Source organism: Cyprinus carpio, chromosome B5, assembly GCF_018340385.1.
Source record: "Cyprinus carpio isolate SPL01 chromosome B5, ASM1834038v1, whole genome shotgun sequence".
NCBI lineage: Eukaryota > Metazoa > Chordata > Actinopteri > Cypriniformes > Cyprinidae > Cyprinus > Cyprinus carpio.
In genome coordinates, this window is record NC_056601.1 from 26,588,297 (window position 1) to 26,605,730 (window position 17,434).

The window sequence follows — 17,434 nt, forward strand, 5'->3', positions numbered from 1 at the left end:
GCCTGGTGTGCGCGCACAGTCAGCACAGCGTTCAGCAACAGAACTCCTACAAAAGACATTCATGAAGAAATGTCACTGAGCACATTTACATGCACACGAAAATTAGCTTATATGAAGAGAAATAAAAAGGACAAAGGACATGACTTCAGAATTAGCATACATTAATTCAAATTTAAGTCAGCGATTTTAATGGAACTGGCCAACAATTTCACATGATTTGCTAAAGTTTCAAATGATGGCTGGATAAGACATCTGTCTATCCACTGAGTTACAAAATGGTCACACTGGCAGAGACTAACTGCTGGATGATGGATAAATTAAAGTCAACTGTCAACTAGATGAACTGCAAAAAGAACAACTGGTCATGCAAATGAATGGCATCATACGCTGATTCAATGTTCCTGATGGAGGGTCAGAAAGCTCTCGGATTTCATCAAAGATATCTTAATTTCTGTTCCAAAGATGAATGAAGGTCTTACAGGTTTGGAACGTCATGAGGGTGAGTAGGCCTAATTAATGACAGAATTTCTATTTTTGGGTGAACTATCTTTTAACATGTACTCCATGAAGAGGAGAAAGAAGAGGATGCACACCTTGCTTTGCCCATCCTGTAAGATCTCCGTGACCAGGATGCTCAAAGCCTTCGATGTCTGAAGCCAGTTCTTTAAAGATGTTCACCAAGCTGTGAACAGCAAAAGTGACATTAAATCATTGTATCAAAAAACAAACAATCATCTAGCCCCTATAATAATTTGTAACATGCTTGTGCTTATATGCGCAGTGACTTTTAAAAAGACGAGATTTTGATTAGCAGGACAAAGGCCTGTAAATGTAAGCTGCTAGAATGTAATTTGTCACTCAGTGGTTGTCCCATTACTCCCATTGTCTTCTACAGTTAAGAACCTGAGTGTTATGCTTGACAGAAATCTGCCTTTGATTGCCTTTCTCAACCTGGAGGTTTTTCCCAAGGACACCAGGCCCTTCTAGATCCAGCCTTACTCCTCATGGATTTTATAAAGCCTAAACCTACATCCACCTCATGTGTAAATGTTTGGCCTGCGCTATTTCAAATAAAGTGGCATGAAAATTCAAACGCAGCATCAGAAAGTGACATTAAACTTACATCGTGTGTACACCAGACGTGAGCGGCGCGACGCAACAAAATACAATAGAACCAATTATAATCCATGACGCTGACCTACAGTACACTACATGCGGTGTGACATGAGTCTGATACCATTTTTGTTACAGAATACACATGCTGGTTCGCATTGAGTTGACAATTTTAACGTACCACAAGTTTGCTGTAATTTATTTTCAAGATCTAAGGTAAAACATCTATTGTTGCTTTCAGTATGGCTATAAAGATCACAAAATAATATTCAAACTCACATTAGACACTTTGAATAAAGCAGTCATTTCCTGAGATTATTATCACTGTCATAGTTTGTGTTGTTTCAGCCACGACGTCACAGAAAATAATACAGTTTCTACAACAGAATCCCGTGTCACTGTCACAGGTGATTAGGACAAAAAACTACATGGAAAAGATGCTTTGCGTCACGTCTGGTTGGGACACGGTGTTACAGTTTGACCCCCCCCCCCCCCCCAAAAAAAGTCCAAGAATAAAAATATTAATGCTGACAGATCTAATAATTGAATCTGCCATGAGGGGAAGTGGAGAGAAGACATCCAGTCTGGAGATGAGCAGGAACAGTTGATTTGCATGGCAGACATGGAGATCAAGATTTTTTGCTTGGTCATTTATTTTTAAAATTCAACAGACAAAGTTCTTTAGTTTTCTGTATCTAAATGCAAAAATGTCCATAATTGTTTGAATAAAACAGACTACTGGGGGAAAAAATCTGAATATTTATCTGACAATAATATAACAATTTTAATAATATATATATAGTTTACCTCCAAACTTAATTAAACACTTATGAACAAGCTAATCAAGGTCTTCAGGATTACTTAAAAGTTTCAGGCAAGTGTGCTGGATCAAAACTTAGATGCTAGGCTTCCAGGAGCAGGACTGGACACCCCTGGACAAAGGAGAACCGAGTGTAGTTTTATTTTCTTCCTGTATTTAACACATTTTTTCTTCTGGCTTGCTGACTGAGAAACTAAAGAAGGGCCACAAAACTTCCTGGAGGAGTGCAGCCCTGTAGAGCTTAGCTTCAACCCTAATTGAAAACTGTGGGCTTTGGCCCTCCAGGGAACTGAATTTTGCACCCATGAACTAAAGAAAAAATGTATAAAAACAAAACTGTAAAACAAACCAAAAAAAATAACTCAAGTCCATACAGCACATCTGAAATTAAATTTATTTTTAAAATCAAAATAAAAAAAAAAAAAATAATCCCTGACTTGACGCCTGCAGAGCAATACCTTGGTGGAGGCGACACAGGTCTCTGCACGCTGAAGCAAAGCCCATGAGCCTGGTTAGGTCCATGATAAGGATCCTGGCCAAGAATCACAACCTTAACCTACCATCACAAGAAACAAAATATTATATTCTTAGAAAACCATGCAGTATTTTAAGGAGCAACCCTTGGCATGTTTTGAACAAATGGTTAATGAAATTACTCAAGGCTGTTCTCTCAAGAGTGCCCTGAATGGAACAGCAACATTGGAGCCATATCCACCTGCAGAACCAGTCAGTGGTTTCTGACCAGCAGTATAAGAATGAACATAATGGCGGAGATGATTCTTGTTCTAGAAATCATTTGATTAGACAATATTTAGAAATAATTTTTTTTTTTAGAAACTGTAAAAATATTTCGGAATATTTCAGTTTGACTACACACTATCGGATGAGAACATAATCAGAATTGAACCCAGTTAGTTAATGACACCACTGACTTCTGTAGAGCTGCTTTATAGTTGAATTTGTTTCATAAATGATTAACTTGATTTGTTACTAACTGTCATTTTTGAATGCATATATCGTTTAACAATGAACTATCAATGTTTAGAATTACACTAGCATACAGACCCAGACAGCAAACCTCCAAGATGTCTGTTAAATTAATAGTTCACCCAAAAAGAAATCCTGACATAAATCACTCACCCTTAAAGAGTTAGTTCACCCAAAAATGAAAATTCTGTCATTAATTACTCACCCTCATGTTGTTCCAAACCCGTAAGACCTTTGTTCATCTACAGAACACAAATTAAGATATTTTTGATGAAATCGGAGAGCTCTCAGAATCTGCATATACACCAATGCAACTGCAGTTGTCCCAGTACCTGAAACGTAGCAAGGACATCGGTAAAAGTCCATGTAACATCAGTGGCTCAACATCAACTTTTCGAAGCTACGAAAAAACAAAACAAAATTTATTCAACAATTCTTTGTAATCAGCGTTGTTTACATTCAGCATGTGTACGTTTTCTCTTTAAAGTAAACAACACTGATTATGTTGTGTTCTGGGGAAAGCGATCACAAGCATCATGGTGCTCTCCAAAATGGCCGAAGACGGTAACTGGGGGAGAAGAATTGTTAAATATAGTTATTTTTGTTTTTCGTAGCTTCTCAAAATTGAAGTTGAGCCACTGATGTAACATGGACTGTTTTACCGATGTCCTTGCTATGTTTCTGCGACTGGGAACATTTCAGTTGTGTTGCTGTCTATGGGAGGGTCAGAGAGTTCTCAGATTTCATCAGAAATATGTGTTCCGAAGATGAATGAAGGTCTTAGGGGTTTGGAACAACAAGAGGGTGAGTAATTAATGACAGAATTTTCATTTTGGGGTGAACTATACCTTTAAGCTGTTCCAAACCTGTATGACTCCCTTTCTTCAGCAGATCTTCTTTTATGTTTCTCAGAAGTCAGTCAGTCATGCAGGTTTGAAACAATATGAGAGTAAGTAAATAATGTCAATTTCCATTTTTGGGTGAACTATCACCTTAATAAGCATGTCATTTGGAATCTGAAAAGCTGATTTTTTTAAAGAAGTTTTACATACATTCTTAATCATAAACAGCTTAAAGACATTTTCTAAATGTCTGTTTAACTTCTGATTGGACATGTTTCAGAAAAATACTGCTGATGAGCAAATATACAAAAATGCATCTTAAGGCTGAAAATGTAAACATCAAATTAGTTATCCACAATTATAGGCCTATATGTGAAATAAGGGGATGACTGTAAAGCTAACAAACATAAAAAAAACTACAAAACTTGACATCATGGGGTCTTTTCAAGTAAAAGTAAGAACATAAGCACTGTGTGCAAACTATGCTCCTGAACAACCATCATAACATAATGACATCCAAAATACAACATGTCAAAAAAATTGTGGTCACATTAAAGACCCAATCTCTTCTATGGATAATAGTCAGGAAAACAACCAATGATTTTGACCTGCCTAACATATGAACATGACATCCAACTTACATGAAAGTTGATATGAAAACAGTTTTTCATGACATCCAACTTACATCTTTTATTCTTCCAGCTCTGTCACATGTTTTCGTGTTTGCAGGTTTCCAAATAACTTCATTTTCAGGTGGGAGATGGTGCGCTCCAACTGTTTTTTGCCTCTCCTCAGCAACAAATGACATTAACCCAGCGAACAAGAGAAAACACTATTAAAGCTAAGAACGGAATATCCTTTATCACGTGGAAACAATCTTCATTTTAGAAAGTTGAAAATGGATAGCAGCAGTAAGGTTTTACCTTCGATAAACACTTCATGTGTTAGTTAGTTACTTACTCTCTGTAAATTTAAAGTAAGGCTTAACCGAATTCTTAAGTTACCAACGTACTAAAGAGCGCTTTCTTGTACCAGGCTCATCTCCAATCAAACCGTTCGGTTTCGGCTTGATTTGCAAAGCGAACCTTTTTTTGGAGCCGCCTTTTTGTAATGTCTCTTCTCACATGTTGATTTTTTAGGATATGAATGAAATTCGTTCAAGTTGCCATCAGGACTCAGGGCGGGGACACAGTGAGGATGTACATCGTTGACGCGCTCTGCTCGTACTTCCTTTGTTTTTTCTCATATCCTTTGGCATGATTTAGTTTTTGGCAATATTGTTTTCTTTAGTCCGCTGCATTTTGTACGAGACATTTGTAGATTTAAAAACCTATGGCAAGCTATGTTGGAAAACATTGCTTATTTATTATAATCAAAGAATGTTTTCTAGATTTAAAAACCTATGGCAAGCTATGTTGGAAAACATTGCTTATTTATTATAATCAAAGAATGTTTTCTCAAAAATGCATGAGTTTTGATGCCAATTTATAGCGTGAATTACACGATACGATAATCCTTTAGCGATTTACCACGTGGCGGTCATAATTCAAGAAAATCTTAGTTACATACAGCTAAATTAAACTAACAAACGTGAAACTGAAATTAAATGATTTCATTTTCGCAGTAAATTGTTTGAAATAATCTGCACTGTCTTTCGTTTAGGCAAGTGACGTAAAACTACTTCCGGAATTGTGTAAACTTTAGCGGGAAGGATAAAATAGCGAGGTTTCAATCAGAGCCAATTCTTTTTGCTAAATAAATGACAACATGTTCAACAGATAAATAAAACACAGACACTTTCATTCATAATTCCCGCGAAAAGTGTATGCATATCCAATCGCTCCAGCATAAATCCTTTTTTACTTACATGATCTCTTGCATCCCCTGGGCATGTAAGTATCTCGTCCAGATTTCTTTTTTTGGATATTGGCGAAAAAAATGAGGTGATACTTTTCTGTCCAATCATTTCCACAAATTAAATGATTATTTAAACGAAACGAAACAAACTTTAAAAGAACAATTCTCTAGGTGGACGCGTGATAGTGTTTGGAGAGCTGCTGTATCTCCCGCCAGCTAGACGTCTGTGACGTAGATTACGTGAGGGCGTAACATTTTCAACTTGTGTAGGGTGACAAGATAATGGTTGGTACATTCAAAACTTAACATAAATGTTACTCTTGTGACAGCACAAATAAATATAGAGGGAAAAAAGCTCTGTGACGATTGAACATATTTTTCTGTGACGGTGTTATGTGAAACCTATATACCTCTCAAGGAGGAAAATCTGAATAAAAACCTTTAATATTTTTCTTAATTACAACACAAACTCTTATTTTCAGTTTGCTCTTGGTATATACATAACTGCAAATTTTTAGGTGAGTATCTTGTACTGTCAATTCTTTTGGTAGACTATAATTATGTCCACAATGGGCACAAATAATAATAATAAAAAAAAATAATAATAATAATAATAATTCAAATGTCAAAAACTAAGTTTAATGTTTAGCCTCATATAAATGTTTTTTCTCTAGCCTTTGGCTTTTGAGGAGAGATAGGACTGCGCCGTGAAAGAAGCCTACAAAGGACACCAGAGAAGATCATATGAAAAGTAAAAGAGAGGCATGTCAACATAACCACAGCGACCCTGTGTGGTCACTGGTGAAACAAACATTCCATCAAATCCCGTAACCAAATGCTCTTCTCATCTCCAAACAAAGTTTAATTGTTTTCTCAAATGTGATCATAATTGTCAAAATGCTGTATGATTACACACATATAACATATACTGCCACGGAATAACATATAGGCCTATTGAAGTTGTAGGCTACCATACACCTTTTTTCCTCACACACACACACACACACACACACACACACACACACACACACACACACACACACACACACACACACACACACACACACACACACACACAGATAACATTCTTGTTCACTCCCATTGTCTTCCACATATTGAGCAGCACATAAATGATAAAATGTTTTACTATTTTGAACAAAGGTTAGGCTAGGAACAAAAATAGCCTATTTCACATAGCCTAAAATTAAAATTAAACAAAAATAGATAGCCTAGTGTTCAAAGCGGACATGAAAATTATTTAGCACCTCTGTTAAATGTTATTAGAACATAAAAGACTACAAGTAGAACTTATTAAAAATAATTAAAAATTAAGATAGTCATAAGTAAATGTGTACCGTAGCCTACTCAAGCCACTTGGTTTGATATTCTATATTTATAATCCAGGTGTGGTTTATGGTTTAAAAAGGCTAATTTCCTTCTGTAAAAATGAAAGAAAAAAAAAACATTGATAAAAAAATACATAAAACAGGCAATCTCTTATAGAAAAAAAAAACAACAAAACAAAACAAAACAGTAAACAAGCAATAATCAAGGCAATGTTGAAGATATGAACAAAAACAAAACACTTAACATTAATAATAATACTTCCAAATTATTCAGTTCTAAACGAAACATTTGAGTACATTTTTCGCGTTTGGAATGCCTGGATTGTTGTTGGTGGTGTTTTCTCATCTGAAAAAAAGAAGAAAAAAAAAAGGAAAAAAACGGCTTCTGTGAGAGCCGACGTCCTCGTGCGCGACCCGAGTCTGCGTCCCGACTTCTGGTCCTTCAGTATCCGATAGGCTACAAGAATCGCCATGTATAGGTAAGGTTATTTTTTATTAAATAAAACCCTTTTGACTATCCTATACCTTCCATAAATCACTTTTCACTGAGCTCTTACAAAACCAGGAAAATACACTTTTCCCCTATGGATGTTCATTTGCCTGGTGTGTTTCAGCAGTAGCCTAATAGCCTGTACTTGTCGCTGTCAATAGGCTTTTAATATCAAAGCGTCTGAAATGGCCTATGTGTATTCTACATGTATTGAGCTAGATTATATAATATAAGGGGGTCATATTTTTTGGTGAAGTCTGCCTTGAAATCGAATTTAATTGAAATTATCAGAAAAAGAGATCATCTTTACCCAAAAGGTTGCACATAGACCTATAAGCTAAAAAAAATCGAATTTTGACCTGAAAGTGATGGAGCCTCATGCCGACAAAGTTCAAAAACGCACAGATTATTGAAGTAATCTCTGGTTTAGATTACTGTTCATTCGTTGTAGGATACACCGCTCTTAATCCGACCAAGTAATATCATCCTTAGATAATAATATGTCCCTGGATATTACAAAAACGCACCAAGAACAGGTAAATACTGTAAGATAGATAGATAGATAGATAGATAGATAGATAGATAGATAGATAGATGGATAGATAGATAGAAAGGTTTGGGTTCTACTTTTTAATGTTTAACTAAAATAAAAAATCAAGCTAGCTATTCACAATATGCTGTGATAAATTCATAGCACATTTTTTTGTTTGTTTTGAATTTTATTTCGAATTTGAACCGAATTATTGATGAAGACAAATCCAGCAGAAATAACTTTTTCCACAATTATTCCCGTTTTATTGTAAGTGTTCATGTTCAATAATTTGAGTGATCTCTTATTTTGTACGCTGTTTTATAGCCTATTGCTTTATTTATAGACTATTTATTAGTCTATTTCATGTTGCTAGTGCGTAATTATTTACAATTTTCCACTTTATTTATTTTATTTTATATAATAGTTATATACATTTGCATTGAAACAACTTGATCGAACACCTCCAACATTTTCTGTGAAAATATCTTCTACAACCTTTCATGAGAGACAGAAACAGGCAGGTGAAGTGTGTGCTTATTTGCCTGATAAAAGATCTGTGATAGACAGCTGCGCCCATCAGACAGAATCTGAATCTCTGCTTTCCTGTCGACGCGGCAGTTATAGGAGATGGCTATACGAAGTTGCCAGACATGTAGAAGGATTAGCTACTTTAGTGCGGGTGGGGGATCAAAGTTGAAAGCTTTTTTATTCTCCTCTGATGTAAGCTGTGCTGTGCCAACGACGACACCTTGAAGGGCGATGGGAGCGTGTGGGTGTGAAAAGGGACGAGTATAAAGTAGGTGGGTTTAAATGCGCCATGAAACACATCAGCGTTGGACTTAGGGCAGCACTGGAACCTCTGATAGATTCGGGAGAGAGCGCGCATCACTAAACTTCTGTTGTGCAAATTAAGGACTATGGCATTATTTTTTGACCAATCGTTCGATTTGGTTAAAAAAATAAGCGTGGAGACAGAAAGAGATTTTATCTTCAACACAAACATGGTCCAGATTACAGGTGAGAATATGTAACCTTTAAACACATTAATAATGGAATTCTCATTCTTTTTATTATTATTGGTTCTTCCTTTTATTTTCGCCTATTTATATTTTAAAAACGAATCTAAAAAGAACGTTCTATATAAGAACTTTTTAAAAAAATCCTTATAAAACATTTTATCCTATTCTAGTCAATATCTAGTCAATCCTATTCCTATTTCCAGTCGAGACGAATGTGTGTGTGTTTTCTGACAAAATTTTTCAAAACAATTGACTTTGATCTTTAGATGTAACAACCAAGAATTCGTTGTCCTCTCCTGAACTCGAAAAAACTTACCACGCTGAGGGGCAAAGAAAAAGAAAGAGGACGATTTTTAGCCGCGCTCAATTGTCAGAATTGGAGCGCGCTTTCATGATTACACCGTATCCAGACATCACTCTGCGCGAACGACTGGCTGCACTCACACTACTTCCAGAAAGCAAAATTCAGGTAATAAGACTAGACAATATGTGTATTATTATAATTATTATTAGTATTATATTGTCTTGATTTTACATTTTACTATTCCTTTGCAGGTGTGGTTCCAAAATAGACGAGCTCGATGTATGAAAAGCAAGAAGCTGACCGCACCAGTTAGGAGAAGTCCAGGCAGGGAAGTGAGTTCTAACTCTATACCTGTAGCAACTTTTTCACCGATCCATCTTGATTCAAACCCAGAACAAAATTCTGGCTTTCCAGAACAAAGAGACAAGCCAGAGGCCAACAGAGGCCTGTGTCACCATCAGCAAAGCCTTAGACCAGCCCTGAGTCCCTGGTCTCAAAATCTTCTGCATCCAACACCAACCCTGCCAGACATTTCTCCAGACCTGCCTGGAGTTCTACAGTGGGGGAACAGACACTCTGAAACACCTGGAGCTTCATTTTTCTCCAATTGCCCATCAGACCGGTTGGCTCAATATTCATTCCATAACCAATCAAGCAGTCACTGGCAGATTAATTGCTTTTCAGCTCACCCTGAAGGTTTTTCTGGACATCAGTTGAAAACTTACTGCACTGCCAATCAGGCCATATATTCTTCCATGTCTGTGGACCAAGTGATTCCTACACATCAAACCAGTTTGGAGGAGGCACTTCAAAGACAAGCTCTGGCACATTACCCTCAGACCTCATTGGGAGATATCTCTGACCTCATATATAAAGCGGCTGTAGTCACCAATTTGGAAGACTGTCAGTACAGTAGTTAATAGCCTACACTTTATTTATTGTTACATAAACACTATTGTAAAATAATCTCTTTGGTGAACCAATTTATGCGTCATTAAGGTAGTTAATATGTGTTACTGAAACATGTGTTACTTGATATCTTGATACCTGCAAATGTGAAACTCTAGTTTAGGGTTGTTCAAAAAGATTGTGAAAATATTGCTATTATTGTCAGCCAACTGCGAAAAAAAGAAAAAAAAGGTGTTGTTTCCTTGTCCGTTTTTGATTTAATACCATAATTTTGTTTTTGAAGAGTATGTCTTTCTGTGGGTGTGATGGGAAAAGTTTCCTCTGTATTCTCTTTTTATTAAGATGTTCACATGGTGTGCATTGATATTTATGTAAATTAATCACTTTTTAATCTATTTATTTACATTCACCTTTAACTAATTAAAAGTATCTTTGTAATAAAAAACTTTATGTGTGGCATTACACTTGTATCTAAAATAATGTCTCAATCTGACAATACCAATTTTTCATAAGAAAGCATCTTCTTTGTTTGCATAAGGAACTATTAACTAATACACAAATGTACTAATGTACTAATACACAAATCAGTTTCGACTAATCTTTTATTCATAACATCAAAAGCATTGAGGTTTTTATATATATGAGACAATCCCATATAATATAAAATGTGTTGCAGTAGCAGGATACAGAAATTAAATCTAAATTCCACCTCACCAGTACAAATAAATAAATAAATAAAAAAACCTGAGAATAAACAATAAATTGAAAAAACAAAACAATACATGAAAGATAAAACAATTTAAAACCTCAGGGCTCATGTTTTATCAGCTTATGGGTCTTAGATTACATTTGGATTTGAAGATCCAAACAGTATATTACTATCAAAGTAATTATGGTGAAAATAGCAGGGACCTCCCAGGTTTCCACTGACCTACTGGACACTGATCTTTATGTAGCATAATCATCTCCACAGCAAAATAATCTTCAAATAAAATATAATAAATTCTCATAATCCGAGTGTCAAATCTACAGTCATACTCTGTTTTGTGTGTCAGCTTGTATGTGTGTGTTCCTGATGTAGCTACATCGTTTAATCCAGGGGATGATATTGAAGGGATATGTGCTTATTTTGTTAGAACCAAAACAGGAAATATAATAATAATCATAGACAGGCTGATCAATACACAATGTTAGGTGATCCTGAATAACTCCTTTTCATTTTCATTTCCTTTTCAGACTCCAGTTCATTTTACTATTACAGCACAAGATGGCAGTACAGCCAAAATTTTAACTGTAACAACGACAACAACAACAACAACAATCTATCTGTATAACTCCTTAGTATAACTCCTTCAAGCCATTTCTCCTGCAGTTGTACCTGCACTCTCTCACATCATTGACACATCATTAACACCCTTCACAATGGTGTTTTTCCCTCAGCATTTAGACAGGCTTGTATAACCCCACTACTTAAGAAACCCACCCTTAAATCATCTCTTTTAGAGAACTACAGACTGGTTTCCCTTCTTCCTTTCATTGCAAAAACACTTAAACAAGCTATGTTCAACCAAGTTTATGCCTTTCTCACACAGAACAACCTCCTCGACAGCAACCAGTCTGGTTTCAGAAGTGGACATTCAACCGAGACTGTCTTGCTCTCAGTTCAGTTAATTTCAATTCAAATTTCTTTGTATAGTGCTTTTCACGATACCAATTATTGCAAAGCAGCTTTACAGAAAATATTAAGTTTCTACATTACATTTAGGAGTAGGTTATTAGTGGTGACTATGGCATAAAGGTACAGTAAGAATCATGCAGTTAATTACAAATTACTACACATAATCAAACAGACACTATTAACTGCTATGATTGTATGTTGTGATTAAACTTTGCGATTGCGATTAAATGTTGCAATTAGGCAAAATTTGTTTTATAATGTTTTATATGTTTTTCCAGGGTTAGCATCATCTGAGGTCTTCTGGGACGTTGGCATCATCTCTTCTCAGGTGTTCGGTTATCTCAGATCTTCGTAAGGGTTGGATCCAGACTGAAGCTTGTGTAATTCCTAGTTGCCTTGGGATGTGAGTCCTGTGGCAGAAACAGAGAAGCAGAAAGAGACTAAAATAGTTTAGATAATTTAGAAGTTTCATCTGGACTTGTGGAAATATATAGTTGAGTATCATCACCATAACAATGTAAACTAATCCCGTATTTTCTAATAATTTTACCAATGGGCAAAATGTATATTGAAAATAGCAGAGGGCCTAGGACAGATCCTTGCAGCACTCCATACTTCACTGCCGATAATTGAGATAATTCCCCATGTAAATAGACACAGTGAAAACGATCGGGCAGGTAGGATCTGAACCATCTAAAGCCTGTCCTTGAATACCCATATAGTTTTGCATTTGATCTATGAGTATGTCATGATCTATAGTGTCAAATGCTTGAAGTCAAGTTGAAGTCACTATTTAGAATATTACTTGAGTAAAAGTCTTAAACTATGTGATATTTATTGTACTTAAGTATGAAAAGTATTTTTTAAAATCTTAAACATACTTAAGTATTGAAAGTAAAAGTACACATAAATGCAGAATGGAAAAGAAGCAAATAAATATATATAAAAATGTTCATTCACAAATAAATATATATAAAAATGTTCATTCACAGCTTGAGTAGCAAGATTGTGTTCAGTTTTAACTCTTTCTTCCATTTTGTATTTTTGGGTAAGAATAAGAAGCACTTCATACAGTACTTAGCTTCTTTCATTCCAACAGAAAACATTTCTGGAATCTGCATCTGAAATAGCATTTAGATGTATTTACAGTTTATGTATCTCAGAGGGGACATGGATGCATTTAAACTGCAGATGCATTTATACAGATGCATAAATAGACCTAATGTTTTGTTTTTAACATAAAACACTGAATACTGATATTTGAAATAATTTAAAACATGAAAAAAAATAGTTGAAATGTGAAATTAAAATCAAGTGACTGTTATTAAGTGAGTCATTGAGATTCAACCGATTCATTCAAATGACTAATTCATTCAGAAACAAAGCATTTAACTGTGTTAATGAGTGAATCACTGAATCATTTATTAAACCGATTCATTCCAAAAGCTGATTCATTCAATAAGTAAACACCATTCATTGCTCAGAGATGCAAAACAGTGCAGTGATTTTTGTTTGGAACTATTTTCGTTAGCAAAATTGAGCAAAAACAAGCAATATTATGTCTAAAATGTAAGTCACTTATTGCTTTACTGAACTTGTATAAAATGATTATTTAATGTGTTCATGCTGATATCTGCAGAAAAAATTTACTCATTGTGTGATATAGATTAAGTCAACTATATGAAATTATATAAATATAAAAAACACACAGAAGCATTTTTGCCGTCTACAATTTAGAATGCCTGGAATTTTGAGTTTTAATAGACTAATAAATCAACGTGCTTGCACTCTTTGTGTGATTTGGTGATATATGGGGTTAGATCTCTGCCACAATTCTGCGTGCAAAAGATCATATTTTAAGCACACAAGTGCATTTTGCACACAGGCGATCTGAGTTTTATGGAGAAAATGTTCATCTCGCAAAGAAAAAAAGTATTTTGAGCACATCAAATTTATAAATAAATAAAACTAATTTTGGATGTGTGCAGACCTTCTCTTTCGCGTGTGCAATGTCTCACTAGCTTGCTCCCTTGATGCCCGTCTTCAGTGCTCTATAAATGCCGATGGTTGGCTTGCTCAACACAACCCAGCATTACAATATGCCATAATTCCAGCCAATCAGAGACGAGGCTACTAAATTCTGATTGGCTGCCTTGACAACCAATCACATTCCTTGCATTACTGATGACAGTGGAAGAGGGAAAATACAGTGCATACATAATTATTATGTAAGTTGATATTCTTATAACATCTAGGCATAAAAACATCTTCCCCCCTATGCCATCTCCAGCTTAAACAGCTAACACATGAATCATTACCTGTGTTCTGTAATTCATTTCCGTAAATCATTCTACATCTTAAATGATTGCCTTTCTCAAGTATTATGTAAATACATATGCATATCTCTTTATTTATACAGTTCTATGTAGAGTAAAATTGCACAAATCTGTACATAAATCAATCTACTGTTCCAGATTCATACTTACTAATTTTATTTTATTTTTATTCTGTTCTCATGTCAGATGTGTATGTATGCATGTATGTATGTATGTACCAGAAAAACAAATTCCTTGTGTGTTTGCGCACACCTGGCGAATAAAGCTAATTCTAATTCTGATTCTGATTATATTTTTTCCATGCACATTTTACCAATTCCAAACAACATCAATCTTAAAGGGATACTCCATCCCAAATGAATTTTTTTTTCATTATTCACTTACCCCCATGTCGTTCCAAACCCGTAAAAGGTCTGAGAACTGGATATACCTTGTACTTCTGGAGACTCCAGGTAGGTTGCAGTTCTGGAAAATGGTGGCGCTGGAGACTAAATTGTTCCTGGTGATTTCACAACTAATTCTTTATCTTAATTCCTAATTAGTTTACCCAAAAATGAAAATTAGCCAAAGATTTACTCACCCCCAAATCATCCTAGGCATGTCTGACATTCCTCGTTCAGATGAACACATTCAGAGTTATATTCGATATTGTTTTGTCTGTTCCAATCTGTATAATTGCAGTGGCACAGAGCAATAGTGAAAACTGCATACTGACGTACATTTTGAGGTAATAACTTCTCATAGTCACACAGCCTGTTAGGAGCTATAAATACTATTAAAGTGTGCGAATTAACTTGCTCTAGTCTACGGATGCGCACGACTGCTGCACATACTAGGCGCTTCAGATCAAAGCCTCAGCGGTCTAACAGCACTCGTCAATGTCAAAATGACTGAGATGGCCAATCAAATTAAAGTAGGCGGGGTTTACTGTTCACAGAAGCAGAACGCGACACGTCAGTTTAACGTAAAAGAGAGCGAGGTAAGATGAAGCTGCAAATCATTTAATATAAGTCTTTTAATGATACGTTTTATGATAGAAATGTTAAATGACCAACAGCTATATCCAGTGATGCAAACTTCTCAATTTTTTTTTTTTCTCAAATATGGTTTGGCACAGTGGTTAACCAGAAAAATTTAAAATGGCACGTCATGCCGAAAAGGTTGCCGACCCCTGGCCTACTTGATAATGTCAGATTGCACACCATTACAACAACACTTACCATATTATCGCAGACGATGCTGGATCGCACACCCCAGACTGGACTTGAGTGGAAAATGAGTTTGCATATGAGCAAAGGTGTTTTTTAGGAGTCTAACTTGCAAATGGAAGACCACTGATTCGTCAAACCTGCTTTCCCGCAGTCCGTGTTCTTCTGACTTCTAACTATTTTGTAGTAAGTAATGAATATGCTCCAGTAGCCCCTCAGTGCAGAATGCAAGATCCAGGGGGTGTGGTTGGATCCACATCTAGGGGTTGGAGATTGGTAAATTTAGGGGTGGATATGGGTGGGTTATGGATCGGGGGTGGAGGCGGATAGGTTTAGGTATATGTAAGGTGGAAGGAGTAGGATTTGGATCCAACCATGCCCCCTGGATCTTGTGTTCTGCAGTGAGGACCATCTCACATGTTTCGGGGAAATGTATCGGAGTAAAATATACATTTTAATTATGAAATGAAGTGGAGTAAAATTAAAAGTTGGCTAAAATATAAAAACTCAAGTAAAGAAATGTCTGTTAAATCAGAACTGATCAAAGAACTTTGTCTTTGAGTAGGTCTGAATTTTAATTTTTTTTTTTCTATAGTGAGAACCAGCCATGCATGTGGCAGAGTGTATATCCCTAGAGTCTCATTGGAAACACACTAAAAACTTTGTAGAAGATGATCCAAGTGAAGCTTTAAATAAAAGTAAATAAATAAATAAATAAATAAAACAATACACACAAAGCAAAAGACAAGAAACTCCAGCACAAGATAATCCAGAGAACAGGACCCAGCTAAAACACAGAGTAGCAAGGCAATACTTCAGCAACAAAAGCTAAGTAAACATGGAATATATAAGGGTGGCTAATCTGTCTCGAGTCCAGAACAGACAGATAATGATCCGGGAAGAGAGCTATCTGGTGGCTGACATGGGCACACCTGCAGATGGCTTAGATATAACTCCCCCTTTAAGGAGCAGATTCCAGATGCACGAACAAATATCAAAGAAGTCTAGGAGGGAGATGGAATGGAGGGGGATTGGGGGAGGGATGGTGGGCTAGGTCTAGGTAGACAGGAACGAAGATCCCCACTGTGGAGCAGATGACCACCACAGTACAGCAGATGGGAACGAAGATCCCCACAATGGAGCAGATAACCACCGAGGTGGAGCTGATGGAGCTGAGGACCGTTTCAGTGGAGCCGAAGGTGCAGGAGACCACAAAGATTGGCTCAGACTGGGGTGGGATAGAGAGCACAGAGAGCACAGGCTCTGGAGTGGACTCTGAGGGCTCCCAGACTGGAGAAGGTTCATGAGTGGTCTCTGAGGGCTCCCGGGCTGGAGCTGGGTCTGGAGTGGACTCTGAGGGCTCCCTGGCTGGAGTGAGCTCTTGAGTGGACTCTGAAGTCTCCAAGACTGGGGCGGGCTCTGGAGTGGACTCTGAGGTCTCCTGGACTGGAATGCGTTCTGGATTGGATTCTAAGGGGTCCTGGTCTGGAGCCAGTTCCAGAGTGGACTCATGGAATGGAACAGACTCTGTGAAAACCAGTGTTGAGGCTCTTGAGATACCAGCTGTTCTGGCTGAAATCAGCTATGGATCTGCCAAATTTGCAATCAGCCCCAAGTGTCTTTGGAATGCCTGAGTGTTTTCAAGTGGAACGTTCATGATGACCGGGAACATGGGAGTGGCATCCATGATTGCTAGAAGTTTTGATGTGGCAACCAGAATAGCTGAAGGCTCTGGCGTGGTGGCCATCTTGAGAAGGGGCTCTGGAACTGTGTCTTCTGGAGTGGACTCTGGAACTACTAGAAGGGACATAGCTGCCCTCCTCCTTCTCGACCTTCGATTACGAGTCAGAGATAGTGAATCCAAACTATTCTCTTGAGGTGTTGTAGCAATGGGTACAGAGTGACCTGGTGTTACTATTTGGCTATGGTACCGGAGATAATTGATGAAGTTCCAAAAATTCTGGGTTTTAAGTCCCTCCATCTCCGATGGAGG

At 36.7% G+C, this 17,434-nt stretch overlaps 2 protein-coding genes across 3 annotated transcripts in view; one reads left to right on the top strand and one right to left on the bottom strand.

Moving 5' to 3' along the window:
• The window catches only part of LOC109083697 (uracil-DNA glycosylase-like), a 6,884-nt gene extending 1,019 nt beyond the window's left edge, over positions 1-5,865 (bottom strand). Inside the window, exons 1-5 of the mRNA XM_042723436.1 lie at positions 5,558-5,865; positions 3,126-3,155; positions 2,392-2,489; positions 594-682; positions 1-46 (exon numbers count right to left, since the gene is read on the bottom strand). The exon at positions 1-46 is cut by the window's left edge and continues 133 nt beyond it. Coding sequence (XP_042579370.1) covers positions 1-46; positions 594-682; positions 2,392-2,489; positions 3,126-3,155; positions 5,558-5,728 — 434 coding nt within the window. The 5' untranslated portion in view covers positions 5,729-5,865. The remainder of the gene's footprint in view (positions 47-593; positions 683-2,391; positions 2,490-3,125; positions 3,156-5,557) is intronic.
• Positions 5,866-8,818: 2,953 nt separating this feature from the next.
• Positions 8,819-11,680, top strand: LOC109086429 (homeobox protein SEBOX-like). Of its 2 annotated transcripts, XM_042723424.1 has the most exons (4): positions 8,819-9,004; positions 9,273-9,475; positions 9,562-9,642; positions 9,725-9,928. In XM_042723424.1, exons 1-4 carry the CDS (start codon positions 8,905-8,907, stop codon positions 9,791-9,793), a joined length of 453 nt encoding a protein of 150 aa, XP_042579358.1. In that variant the 5' UTR covers positions 8,819-8,904; the 3' UTR covers positions 9,794-9,928. The 2 variants fall into 2 exon arrangements, with proteins under 2 accessions (XP_042579358.1, XP_018956336.2); XM_019100791.2 differs by having other exon boundaries at positions 9,562-11,680.
• Positions 11,681-17,434: the final 5,754 nt, after the last annotated feature.

What these genes read in the sequence shown, in the direction of transcription:
- LOC109086429 (XM_019100791.2), top strand. Translation starts at nt 8,905, where the DNA reads ATGGCATTATTTTTTGACCAATCGTTCGATTTGGTTAAAAAAATAAGC. An exon ending in AAACATGGTCCAGATTACAG is followed by an intron (nt 9,005 to 9,272) that starts GTGAGAATATGT and finishes TTTGATCTTTAG; the next exon opens with ATGTAACAACCAAGAATTCG. An exon ending in TTCCAGAAAGCAAAATTCAG is followed by an intron (nt 9,476 to 9,561) that starts GTAATAAGACTA and finishes ATTCCTTTGCAG; the next exon opens with GTGTGGTTCCAAAATAGACG.